Source organism: Scophthalmus maximus, chromosome 3 (genome assembly GCF_022379125.1).
Source record: "Scophthalmus maximus strain ysfricsl-2021 chromosome 3, ASM2237912v1, whole genome shotgun sequence".
Taxonomy (NCBI): Eukaryota; Metazoa; Chordata; class Actinopteri; order Pleuronectiformes; family Scophthalmidae; genus Scophthalmus; species Scophthalmus maximus.
The window spans coordinates 12,584,030-12,597,155 of record NC_061517.1 but is presented as its reverse complement, the minus strand read 5'-3'; the positions used below and the strand labels follow the sequence as shown (position 1 = coordinate 12,597,155).

The 13,126-nt window shown below is 44.6% G+C and overlaps 2 protein-coding genes across 4 annotated transcripts in view; one reads left to right on the top strand and one right to left on the bottom strand.

Annotated features, from left to right (window-relative positions):
- Positions 1 to 280: 280 nt before the first annotated feature.
- birc5b (baculoviral IAP repeat containing 5b) lies at positions 281 to 2,512 on the bottom strand. Of its 2 annotated transcripts, none has more exons than XM_035645182.2 (4): positions 2,297 to 2,512; positions 1,553 to 1,662; positions 991 to 1,108; positions 281 to 882 (listed from the first exon to the last, which is right to left on the bottom strand). In XM_035645182.2, the coding sequence occupies exons 1-4, from the start codon at positions 2,420 to 2,422 to the stop codon at positions 796 to 798; spliced, it is 441 nt and encodes a 146-aa protein (XP_035501075.1). In that variant the 5' UTR covers positions 2,423 to 2,512; the 3' UTR covers positions 281 to 795. The 2 variants fall into 2 exon arrangements, with proteins under 2 accessions (XP_035501075.1, XP_035501076.1); XM_035645183.2 differs by having other exon boundaries at positions 1,553 to 1,693; positions 2,297 to 2,412.
- A 1,692-nt stretch (positions 2,513 to 4,204) lies between these two features.
- znf385a (zinc finger protein 385A) overlaps positions 4,205 to 13,126 on the top strand; it is a 55,981-nt gene continuing 47,059 nt past the window's right edge. The window contains exon 1 of one of the 2 annotated variants that reach the window (XM_035645847.2): positions 4,205 to 4,360. In XM_035645847.2, coding sequence (XP_035501740.2) covers positions 4,348 to 4,360 — 13 coding nt within the window. In that variant the 5' untranslated portion in view covers positions 4,205 to 4,347. Of the gene's footprint in view, positions 4,361 to 8,922; positions 10,610 to 13,126 lie in introns of those variants that run through there. The other variant, XM_047331245.1, reaches the window with a different exon arrangement.

Here is a 13,126-nt window from a genome sequence, read left to right as displayed (position 1 = left end):
GAGTGTTACATTAGACATTAATCCACAACAGTGGAAGGTTGAAGAGGGGATGGCATCTTTTTAATCCCGCACTCCACCCAGCCAACCCTTTCATCAGACCAGGGGGAGACGCACACAAACTGAGCCCGTTTCTGCTACATTAAAAAAAAAAAAAGTCAATCTTGAGACTTTACTGCAGACAATTTAATGTAAAACCTCTAACTCTTGAAAGACTCAAGAAGAGCGGCGAACCCTTACAGTGAGACCGCTTTTTAGGAGTGCACCTTTTCTAAACGTTCCATTGTCTGCTGCAGCATCCTCCAGTGTTTCCCTACGTCTCAGTCCTCGTCACAGGGCAAGGCAAGTGTCCTGGTGAGCCCTCTCGGCGCTCACTGTCCCCCTATATGTAACAGATGTTCCTGGGGCAACAGTTGGTATTGAAAGGGAGGGGCTTCAGGCCATCTGTCCAGGGTCAAGGTTTGAAAAGAGGTGGTAGAGGTGGTGGCACGTTCGGGGGAAAATGGTAAGTATTTGGTTGAAAGGGGGGAATATAGTACACATTGTAATCCTGCTCAATGTGCGCTTTCAATTTCAGACTGCCTTTGTGAAGGTTGTGACTGTGAGTGTAAGATTGGTAACTCACTGTAATATGAGAACCCTGTAGCTTTTAGTGCTAAAGCTCCATCTTGTGGTTGAACACAATACAGCAACCAAAGCATGATATTCCTCAAAACTTTATTGATTTAAACTGGCGTTGCATTAAACTACTGAGTGGAGCAATAAATGTACAATTTGAGTCATATGGAAGAATTTGAGTCATATGTCCAACTGAGATTTAAGGCCTTCAAGCGTTTGGTCTATGTCATCCCGCAAATATGCCATCTTCTTATGCCAAACCTTTCTCTGGAAAAAAAAAAAAATAATAAAAAGCACAAGGTGGGACAAGTGCAGCACAAGCATTAAATACTCGATTCATTTCACGGTGTTTACACAGATAGTAAGGACACTTACAAAGTAGACCTTGAGCCTCTCCTTCTCCATGCAGAAGAACTCAGCCACAGTCAGTTCAATGAAGTCTTTGTTCATGGTTAAGAATCCACAGTTAGGGGAGCGCTTTACATGTTCAGTCCTGGACAGGAAAACGTGTATACAAGAAGTATTGTATGCAACTGAAAGTGACACTTAAGGACGAATGTTTCCATCTTTAAATAATATGATAAATATTGAAATCAAATCAGCATACAACCTTCTTTAAAAGCAAAAAGCAAAAAAAAAAAACATACAACTAAAATACATTTTGATTTAATTGAGAAACAGCTGCCTCAATGTAGGAATTTTAAATGGTTAATCCAATAATGATGTTCAATAATTAATTCACTGGTGCTGTACCGGATATCAAACATTTGGACCTTTAATGGCTGTGGGTAACGTCCAGATCTGACCAGCACAGATGAAAAGAATTCCAGATATGAAGCTACACTATTGGCACACTATTGGTCAGTGACCTAAAGCTTATGTGAGGGTAGATTAAGTGAAGGTACGGGTCTGAGTAAGTTGACGTGCTTTCTCTCACCAGGGATCATCATCCGGCTCCCAGCCCTCAAGCTCAATCAGACAGAAGAAACAGCAGGCGACGTCAGGCTCGTTCTCACTGGGGCAGTGGACGAACCCGGCGCTGGCCATCTGCAAGGGCAAACAAACGGCAGGCAGGTGTCTGACACCGACGACCATAAAATAAAATCCAAGCACTCAATCGAGGAATGTTAAGGTGCTAAAGACTCAATGACAAATACTTTTCAAGAAGAGATCAGAGCTAAAAGGAAGATGAGTGTCTGTGAGAATTAAACCAGAGGATGATCTCCTTATAACTCTCGGGGAAGTTATGAGCTGGTAACATTGCGTATAGTATTGCTCATCACGTGAGGTGTCAGCAGCCCATCCATCACGCCAAGACAAGGGTGGGCAAGGGGAGGGGTCTGCGCACTGGACATCTGATGCAATGAAACCGACCCGGGCACCTGCTTCACTGTAAATCACAACCTGTCCCAGCCTTGGATAAACTACTAGCTATTAGTAATCATGCCCGTAAACTGTAGTTATGTAATGTGTAGGTTAATGTGATCTCGGCTGTGTTCTGAAGTGCACACTCACTGTCTGACACATCCTGTCTGAGATGACCTGCTTTTTACCTATTCAGTGTCTTTCCTGCAGACACATTTTGCTCTTGATTGAATACATTGTCACGAGGCACTATAATGAATCACCAAATTATTCGAGGTGTCAAGACTTTTCAGGTTCAGCAGTGCGTCCTCCTTACCTTTTCAGGTGTGCAGTTACATTCCTCTCTAAATGGCCAGTCGGCAAAGCTTTGTTCTCGTAAATCATGGCTGTACATCTTGTCATTAAAGTAAAACCTGGTGCTCAGTACGTCTATGCTGGCCATGTCTTCAGCGAGAACAGACTGGGCCCAGTGTGCGTCTAGACGTGTCCGTGTGGATATTGCCCAGACTGCCTTGCACCTGCACGCAGGTGTTTTCAGTTTCGGCTGATCCCGCTCTGCTCAGGTTGGAGGTGGAGTCGGACTGTGATGTCACCAGTGTCGTCTGCAAGAGGTCTTCTCAGCAGAAGGAAGTGCAGGGCGGAGCTGTGGTCTTATTTCAAGCTTTCTTTTCTTTGTCTGTTGTTGTGTCGCACTCATAAGCTCACACTATACGTTTTTTCACGGAGTTCGTTTGTTCCCCACACCAGGATGTCTATACCACATCTGATGAGTTGGAAATATACCACACAGATATTTCGATTTTTTCAAGAAACAACAAAGTGAATTTCAGTACGGTGCACAAAAACAGTGCCACCCTTCCTTTCCAAATGCTCTCACACGTGAACGACATTTCTACTTCAAGTCAAACCTCACTAACATTCAAAGCATTCAGCAGCGTGGAGTCTGCTTTATCCTGAAACAGTTGTTTTTTTTATGTAGTTACAGATTCATCTTGGGCATATTTATTGGAATATGTGGCTACAAAGCAACAAACATGATGAGGTGTTCATGTTGAAACTGATTTTTTATTACTTGAATTACAGCTGCCAGCTGACAAATTATGACAAATGTAAAGGAAAACAAAGACACAGTGACCAGTAATCCAACTGTCCACTTTAATGGCTTGTGGTGTAAACTTTACCAGTATGTTTATTACTGTGAGAGACAGGGACAGTCCCGGTCTGCAGCGTGTCACTGTAACATTACCCCTCGGGCCCTTTGGTGCTGAGATGTGCTTACAACTGTAAACTGCCATCCCTATTCCACTTCTGACCCGATCTTCCTGCAGAGTGCGGCGACACAGTGTGTCTGCGTATTAGGGTCGAGAATTTATGATCGCACACCGGTGAGAGGTGAAGCTGTGTAAGAGCTCAGTACGGGCCTGGAGGGAGTTGGACATCCACTGTACATCTGTTGACATTTTTACATCGGCTCCAAGTGGCCTGTACATGGTATGTGGCTGCGCACTGCAGATACTGCGGAATAACATCTACTTCTGAATTCCTGCATGTGTGTGTTACTGTTGTCACTTCTTTTTTTCCACACATTGCGCTGTTTCTCTCTGCTCCTGCTGTTTTTCCCAACATTACTGTACAGTAGGTGTGAGGTTGACCCGTCTGGCCTCCTTTAATCACACGTTTTGTGCCATCTTATATTGTACCGTGTGAAAACCTTTGTGGAGTTGAGAGCTTCCGTAAAATACAGGCTCATAACAGTTATTAACAGTGTTATTTATTTAAGTATTCGCTTTCTTCCCTCTCCTATGGGTGGTCCTTCATGACCGATAGTTGGATATTTCTACCACAAATCATCTTTTCATCGGTTGACATTTCCCTCTGTTGCTGTACCTCACTTTTAATTCCTTATGCCTTCATTGACATTTGACTCCCTCTCCTTCCCTCCTAGGCTCCCCGTGACACCCTTCAACGCTCTGCTCTCTCCTTCCACTGACACAAGTTCCCTCACTTATTAACGTCTGCCACGATTAGCTGCTGGAATCTCCTGCTCCGGCTTTGTTTTCACGCAGGGCTGAGAGTGTGAGGGAGGGAGGGAGGGAGGGAGGAGATAAGATGTAGAAGAGGGGAGGTGATAGACGCATTAATGTGTTTGTGGTCGCTATTTCCACGTGTTCCTTTACATTGCCTTTGTGGGTGGAAGGCGTTTGCATTCCCAGCAATTGGAAAAAGGTTTTTATTAATGAGAGGATTGCATTTTTTTTTGCACCTGAAGAGTTGACACGGGAAATTGAGTTTTTTCGTGACTCAGTTTGCCTGTATAGTTTCGGAGATTGGACTCACTCAGAGAGAGAATCAGAAGGACAGGAATCAATGTGGAGCACAGGTAAGAATTCAAACCTTTTACCATCTACTGCTACTGTCTCTGTCTGATCCCATTTAAAATGATCCAGTGAAGCAGGAAACATATCCAGGACACGCAATGTCTTTTTGCGGTGAGTTTTTGAAGTTGTGAATATTCTCTGGTGCTGCACCAACATAACTTTATTTCAAGTAGTAATTAGACACATGTACATGCGTGTAAGCGACTGATCTTTATATATAAGTCTCAGTCCGAATATATACAGTACATGTGCCTGTGGAGCCGCCGACTGTCCTGACAGCTCCAGCTGTCTTCTACTGCCATCACATCCAGATTGAACATGCACATTTGGGCACAGCTGGTTGTACCTTGTGTGTGAGTATGAAGGACTAAATAATAGTTGTTTGTGTGAGACTCGGTCATGTTACTCTGCACACTATTTGTAGTTGTATGTTGGAACAACATAAAATTGGATGCTGTTTGATGAGTACATGAAAGAGATTAAATTCTGTAGCAGGGATACGACTGACCCATGATTTATTTATTCTTTTATCTGCCGCATGAGTCTCAGCTAAGGAAAGCCTGAGCTTTAGAAATGTACTATGACCTACGGAGAAGGTGGTTATTTCATATTGCTATATTTGAAATTAAACACTCTATTATGTGATGACAACTAGTCATGTGTCAACCTAAAGTATTTCGTCGAGTAAGAGCAGGAGACAAGAAATTATTGTTGCAAAGATTCACCACGTATGAGCTGCTGGCGATTATAGAACAAATGTGTGATTTCAATATTGGTCGGAAAGAAAGACGCCCTGTCCTCCGGTGCCGGTGTAAAAATGTCAGGGATGTGTGAGAGTGTGACAGTCAACATCAACATTCTCCATCTCTGTAGGCAGGCTTGGATTCGCAGCACAGGCACACCCACCTGTGTACACACAAACATGAATCCTCTTCTCTCTCAAATCATGCTGCTAATGCATTTACATTAACATATGACATATAAAAAAACTGGCTGCTGACAACATTTAAACACAGAGAGAAATACTCACACTCAGGAAAAGAAAGTTGGGCAGTTTGTTAAGCAGTTTATTAACATAAAGAGATTGATTTCTTGTCATTACTTATGGCAAGCAGTTATATTTCTTTATTTTTTCATCTGTTTCACACTGTCTGTAGCATTGTTTCTTACAACTATTGACTAAGCAACAAAAATTCTCCTTCATTTGTAACAATCACAACACAGTATGGGTATCCTGATTTTGCGAAGTCTTTCCTTGGGAACAATCAATGCACAGAAAACATACCATGCAGCTGGCCACATTTCCTGCACACATCGACATCTGATCAATAGTCTAAATTTAGTGAGATGATTATCCCTCACATTTGCAAACCGATATGCGTAACTGTCAGACTTGCAGGCTCAGGCCACTTCAAGGGGAATGCAGAGGTCTTTTTTGTTAATATTAAGTTTACATTCTGTGTAGTGTGCCATGTATGAAGCCAGTAAATGGGAATTGTCATTTGTTTGTATACAATATATTGCTTTCCTTTAAAGTTAGCTAAGATTCCATATTCAAATAGGCTTTAATAAATGCTTTGCCACATTATGATGGGAAATACGAGTATGCTGCCTGAGGGTTGCCTGGCCCCCTCACCTTTGACCTTCGAAGGCAGACTCTAAATTCACCACCACAGTGCCAGGCGACACCCAAGGCCTGATATGTGACCTAGGTGCAGACTCTGTATTAACAGAAATCCTTTTCAATGCTACATGCAGGCAGAGTCTAGAAGAAGCAAAAGTGTAGAAGTGTAAAAATTCTGCAAAATCACAAAGTGCCCACAGGGCATGGATCATGAAATATGGCTAGAATTTATGATCAACAAAAGCTGCATTTCGACACTGCCTTTGAGCTGTTGAAAGGAAGTGAGTTAGAGTCTGTCTGACAGAGCTCACTGAGTGTAGATTTACTGTGCGCTCCCCCCTGCAGGAATAAATGAAGAAGACAGATTATAGTATTATATGATTGGTGGAGTTTGATGTTCTCTCTCCCTCAGGTCTGACATATCTCTCACTGACTGTTACTGCACATCCACTAAGTCCTTTCACATTTGACCTGCTGCACTCGGGCTCCGTGAAATCCGCCCAATTCACCATTCTGCAGATAAAAAACCACATTTCCCATAATGATATTGGCATCAGCTTCTTGTCAAGATTGTTGTTTAGCTTTCTGCTTGTGTGAGGTATTTCTGAATCAGTCTGACAGGCCATCAAGACTGTACCAGCTGCCTCATGTCTGTTGGGTTCCCTTATTTACCCCTGTGTGTGTTGACATGTCTCTGGGAGCACACAAGCGTCTCAGTTTACATGGGGTCATGTTTCATTATGGAATATCCAATCTAATAACGGGGTCGCTTAAACTGGATTACTTCAGAAGATTCCCAATGTCTTCTCACAGGGAATTAATCTGGTGCTGACAGGCTTAAACCAGTAGAGGGCAGGATCAATCAACCAGTAGTATATAGTCCTCTCTTTGCCTCACTGTGTGTATGTGTGTGTGTGTGTGTGTGTGTGTGTGTGTGTGTGTGTGTGTGTGTGTATGTGTGTGCGTGTGTGCGTGTGTGCGCGTGTGTGTGTGTGTGTGCGTGTGTGCAATCGTATTAACTACATTTCTGGGATCTCCCCAACCTCATCATCATCTTCTAAGGTGTGAAACACAATATAACATTGGACAGAACATTACAACAAATTATAAAATGCGACAACACTTGCTGGACCTGTCTGACTCCATCACTTTCTCTTATGCATCGCAGGAACCCGTTTTTCTGTTGTATAAAGATTTTTTTTAAAGAATATTCTATGGTTATTCTATTTAGCAGGAGTGCTAGTGACAGTCGATTGAAGAAAAAAAATATTGCTAAATATAAAAAAGTACATTGTGTGTTTATAACTGAAACTGCTTTTTAAAAGAACTTTATTGTCCTGGTCCGTGATGTCTGAACACTATCCTAATAATTTCCTAAAATAGAGACAGCTAAAAACATTTTATCAAATTTCAGCTAATCAATTTCAATATGTCTATGTTATAGAGGTCAGCACGTCAGCTGAACATGCAAAATTAGAAAAGCATCAAGCACACAGTTTAACATATGTGAATAATAATGAATGAAGGGTTTGAATGGGTTCTTTCAAATTAAATCACATTGGTCCAGTATTACACATTTCAAGAACAATGTGTAATACATGAGAAAACTGAGAGAGTGAAAAAGAAGAACTTTTCCTCTTTGTTTGGAAATTGTAGACCTGCAGAGTGAAGCTTCTCCAAATATGCTATTTTTTCCATCAAAGAGGCATTTATGAGTGATGCACCTCTTGCAGTTCTAGTGGGTGGCAAATGAAAATATGTCAGTTCATTAATCATTTAAAATATTCCCCGACTGGCCCCTTCACATGAGCCCAATGATGCCCTCCCATCTAGAAGTGACAGAGGTCAGCACATCATCTTCAGAATGATTGATCCGAGCCACCAGCAAGCAAACGGACCGAATAACCCAGTTTCCTTCCTTCTTTCCTCCTGTTTCTTCCTGTTTCTCTCTATCCCCCCTCTTTTCACATACCTGTCCAAATATGACATATGTCCTCCCCTCTGGTGGCCCTGTCTCCTCCCCCCTCTCCTCCGCTCTGTCTCCCCTCCGTCTTCTTTCCTATGGATGATACAGGATCCCCCTTGCTCCGATTTCACCCTCTCATCATGACACCCATTAAAGTGGCGCTGGGCCCTGGGCCCCCGTTGGCCCGACAGCACATTAGCACTCGGCCCATTGAACGCCAACAAGGACGGACTCTGAATTATTGATACCAACACAACTAATGAGGAAACCCTATCTCAGCTCTTTTGCTGACACACAAACACGCACATGCTCATTGAAGGAAGGACTGACCATGCGTAGCTGTGTTGGTGAACACTATTGCTCCAGATGCCATGTGGCCCTTTTTGTACAAACTAATATTCTCAGTATTCAGTCCATTTCCTGCAGACATGATGTGCGTTTGATCCAAGGACTCACTGGGTCGAATTCCTTTTCTAATCTGTCCGTCTGTTTGTCCTTTTTGGATTGTACAAAGTTTTGGGCCACATCTGACACTTTCTTAGTTCAAACTGTGTATGAAAAACTACCATTAGGTGTTGGGTCTTGGTCGTGGTTGTGAAAGCGGTATGATTTTTTGTGCACCTTAGCTAAGAGCTGCTCTATAATACCAGCAGCTTTTCGCCAGTGGTTTCTTTCCCCCAAACGTACAATCTGTAAGAATTTGTGTGGGTTGCTTGTGGCCCCTGAGTCTGCCAGTGTTAACACACAATGGATTAAATGTGCAGAGGTATCGGAGGTGTCAGCCAGCTTCCTTAGTATTCACTCCAACACCCTGTGACTCACAGCCTCAGCCTTAGAGCGTGAGAAGGGGTGGGGGGTAGAGATAGAAAAGAGAAAAAGAAAAAGCAGGAAAAGAGGAGGTACTGTGAACATCAGGCGGCATTTTCTCTAGCCCCAGGCTGACGCGTTTGTATCTGTGTGTTTGCAAGCATGCCTGCCCAAGGGGATTAATTTTTTGACAGCTTTGTTAAGCCTTTTCTTAAGCGCCGAGCTTCTCAGTAACACCGCGGCTGTGTGATTTTCAAACGGTCCCCCTCTCTCTAGCTTTCCTGTGATTCCTCTTTGCGGGGTGAAACTGGAGAGAGAGGAGAAGCAGAGCGAGAGGTCCTTGGACATGACAGCAGACGTCGATTGAGTGGCTTCTCGGTGTGAAGGAAGTGGACCATAAGGAGCTGGCTGGGAAGCTCCTCTTCAATTAGTCACTGCATTGCTACGGTCAACAATTTAATTCTCTGCAGCCCTTCTCCTGTGACCGACTGTCTGCCTTTGCCTCTGTATTCCACCTCCCAGTTGTCTCTTCTTGTCACTCCACGTCTCTTCATCCCTCTGTCAGTTTGTATTAAGTTTAATCTCTGCCCCTCCTTCCTCTGCTTCCTCTGCTCTGTCGCTTTCTATTTCATCTCTCCTTTTTGCTTGCCACCCCCCCAACCCCTCCAACACAAAACTCCTCGCTCCACTTTCAGTCTAAATTCCATCCCTTTGACGAGAACACGGGAGTTGATAAAATGCGTGACCTTGCCTGGGCAGGTTAAGAGAGGGAGGGAGGAAAGGGGAGAGAGAGACAGAGCCACACAGATAAAAGGTTAATCCTTTAACAGGTCCACACACACATGGAGTCAAAGGACAGTGAAGGGGGCGGGGCAGTAGACAACGAATGCAATAAACAGGTCTGACATTCAGGCTCACGGCGCAGGGAAGGCGGCTGAGGAGAACGTGGGAAATGAAAGGGGAAAACCGTTGCGAGAGACGGCATTTTCAGTCAAGCTCTGTCTCTCCTTCATGACTTCCACTCTGCGTGATGACAAGTGTTTGCTGCTGTTCCCATTGGCCGAGGCTGCCACCAATCAGAGCGGAGGCAAGTAAGGTGCCTTTAGGTTATACCCAACCCCAAAAAAACAGAGAAGCAGAGAGAGGGAGAGAGAGAGCCAGAGGGAAAAGCAGAGAGTGTGTGTTTTGCAGTGAATGTCCAAAGCAGGCGCCGACTCCACGGTGCACTGAAGACCTTCCCTCGTGAAGCTCCCTGTGAAATGATACATTCGAGGAGAAACTGCATGTCAGCTGTTTGTTGGAGACCCCTGCAATTCCTCCTGGATGCTGTGGAGAAGAAGATATTGGCTGTGTAGTCTGCCCCTGTGATTGGCTGTCACACTTTAGGCTCCCCCTCCTCTCTCTGACTCCCCACTTCTCTCTCTCTCTCTCTCTCTCTCTCTGCATCTAACTCCCTCCATACTGTCCTCAGGCTTACCTGAGCCACAACTGCAGAAGCGCTGGACCCCTTCCTCGACACACACACACTCGCATGCATGCATGCATGCACACACACACACACACACACTCTCTCTCTCTCACCCACACACAGAAACTCAGCTTTTCACCTGGAGAGGGCAGGCGCAAGGGGCGACATGTGCAGCAGCAGCAGCAGCAGCAGTATCAGCAGCAGCAGCAGTCTCTCCTCACATCTAGCGCTGCCTCTCTGAGTTGCCTCTTTCCGGCGAGCGGAGAGGAAGTTTGAGAAGAGGTTTTTGGAGCCATTGTCCCTTGTCAAGAGCAGGAGAGACAGGGGCAGTGAGGGATCACTTGTCAACCCAGGGATACCAGAGGCAACACACAGCATGATTTTGGGTGAGTTTGTCACTTTTTGGTGCATGGGATTCAGTCATGTTGTTGGATCACACTAATCCTTACTTCAACCTGGCCGCCAGCATCTCTTTATTAGTCATGTGCACCGCCTGGTTCCCACTCCACACAGACATCCGTCAACACTGAGTGGTGGCTGGGATGAAACTCTTAAATCATGGTTAGTGCGTGTAATTGCTATTATAGTGTGCCATTAATAGGGCAGGTGTGAGTGATGACAGGGAAGGTCAAAGTGGACAGCATCATTATAGGCTGTTCGGTCACGTGACCAGGCTCCACCATTCTCACATGCTGAACTGAAGAGATAAATATGGCTCCATACCAACCTATTGGTAACCAGTAAATTATACATTTATACCTATACCTATACCTATAACTACATACATACCTTCCAAGGGGATTTTTCGCAATGGTAGCCAGTTTCTTATATCCATCCTGATCATTGATGAGCAAACAGGTCATCACACAAGTGGCCTTTTGTGAAGAAAAAAAGAAAGAAAAAGATTTAGTCCTTTGCTTGCTGCTTTTAGTAAATATACAGGGTTGATGTATTCTGAGTCAGCCAGCGCTTTCTTCTTTAGTATTCTGCTCTCATATTGTCCACGTCTGAGAGAGGGGATTCTGTGTGGTCTCTGTGCTCTGCAAAGTCAGCCTGCAAATGCAGAGGACGAGAGCATGCCTCCAAGTCCAGTGATACTACTGATCCTCACTGTACTGACATGTATGGATGTGGTAGCATGAACGTGTGCGTATGTGTTTAGGTGTGTGTGTGTGTGTGTGTGTGTGTGTGTGTCTGTGTAGGTGTGTGTGTGTGTGTCTGTGTGTGTAGGTGTGTGTGTGTGTGTGTGTTCACCACGAAACGCAGTGTGTGTCAGCTTGTGAAAGTCTTCTCATTTGTATACGGCCGTGTCCGTGAGACTGTGTGTAGTTATTGTGTGTGTATTTGTTTGAAGATGTGTCTGTGCTGTTATGTGCTCTGCGAGAGGCCACTTTGTTTTAACGCATGCCTGGTCTGATTCAGGCGCAGCCCGGCTCCTCCGCTCTCCCGGCAGGCATGTTTTTCAAGCAGACATCTCTAATGATTATAGGGAGTCATGTTGTCTGAGGTGTGCGAGCTTGAAGTGCGCACGTTGACGAAACTCCCGTGAGCTAAAGGCTCGGAGCAAGTTATTAAAGTTCATGTCGTACGGTGACAGGGGAACTTTCTCACTCTCTCAAGCCTCTTTTCTTTTGTTCGTTTTATATGGAGATTTGTGTCCGTGTCTGTTTATGCATTGGCCACATTTACAGTTAATGCAGATGAGTCAAATGTTAAAAAAGTTTCCTCTCTTCTGCCCCATTCAACAGTCGGACAAGCACTGTCTTGATCAGCTTGCAGGTGGTAGAAGCTCTCGTAAATGATTTTTGGCCAGGACACGTTAAACAGTAGCATTAACTCCCAACCGCAGCTCGAGCATGGTAACAAACACTGGGTTGACGTTCATTGGAGCGATGGGTTGAGCTTAGGGTCGTTGTTACCGTCGGCCTATTTTAACAGTTTTGCCACAACAATTGTGGTAGAAGTAATAAAACATTGAGGAATGTGACTTCTGTTGTGCAGCACCATGTTTTCAGTCGCTGTAGGAGCACCGTCAGAATCGCCTCACTGCGTGTACGGCAGATATTCACAGCAGACTGAGGGGTGTTTAAACCGCGATAATGTATTCTATCTCAGGAATGTTGTTCATCACTCTTGATGGTCTGTAGAAATCTCTCTGCAGACATACACACAACGGGGGAAAAAAGCTGACCCGTGCTCCTCCTTATTAAGTTGTCAGTCAGATCGGTATCTTCTATTATTTCTGTCTGAACATGGAGATTTTCCGGCCCCTAACATTCTGCTCTATTTGCATGATGATGTGGCGGCTGAGTGATTTGACATTTCTGGTTTCTCCCCCTGAAAAGGGTAATGTCATTGTAATGACCTTTACAAGTCTGGCGCTTGCTGATCTGGACCTCCAATCAGAAAATTTCCTGATTCACCTCACCGATATAAATCTGCACGGCTGTGATAACATATACCTGAGAAATGGCACTATATTTCATTTAAAGACCCTCAAAAAATGTGTGTGAAATACGAACGTTGCGCTTATGCCCTGCACACACCAAAGGCATCACTAGCTGTGTCTGCGTGGCTATTAGTCTATTCCTTTCCTTTGTTTTGTATGACCTTGAGGAAACAACCGTTCCCCCTGCTGCTCTGTCCTTGATATAGTATTCACCAATCCATGATAACTAGCTGCGTCGGCAATCCGTGGCCCTGGCAGAGGTCTTTGGCCACTGTGTTAGTGATGACAGTCATGATGCCGATAATGGCACGGGGTGGTTGTGCTGTACAGAGTGCTCTACACAAAGCCGCGGGCAGCCAGCTTAGCTCTGCCTGACATGGGCTCTGCACCAAGTTGGGGGTATGGGGCTGCTGCTGCTGCCGCCGCTGCTACGTGTGTTTGTCCAATAAAATGT

Coding starts and splice junctions, on each gene's coding strand:
- birc5b (XM_035645182.2), bottom strand. CDS start 2,422: ATGGCCAGCATAGACGTACTGAGCACCAGGTTTTACTTTAATGACAAG. Junction 1,663..2,296: donor GTAACTGCACACCTGAAAAG/GTAAGGAGGACG, acceptor TTGCCCTTGCAG/ATGGCCAGCGCCGGGTTCGT. Junction 1,109..1,552: donor GAGCCGGATGATGATCCCTG/GTGAGAGAAAGC, acceptor TTTCCTGTCCAG/GACTGAACATGTAAAGCGCT.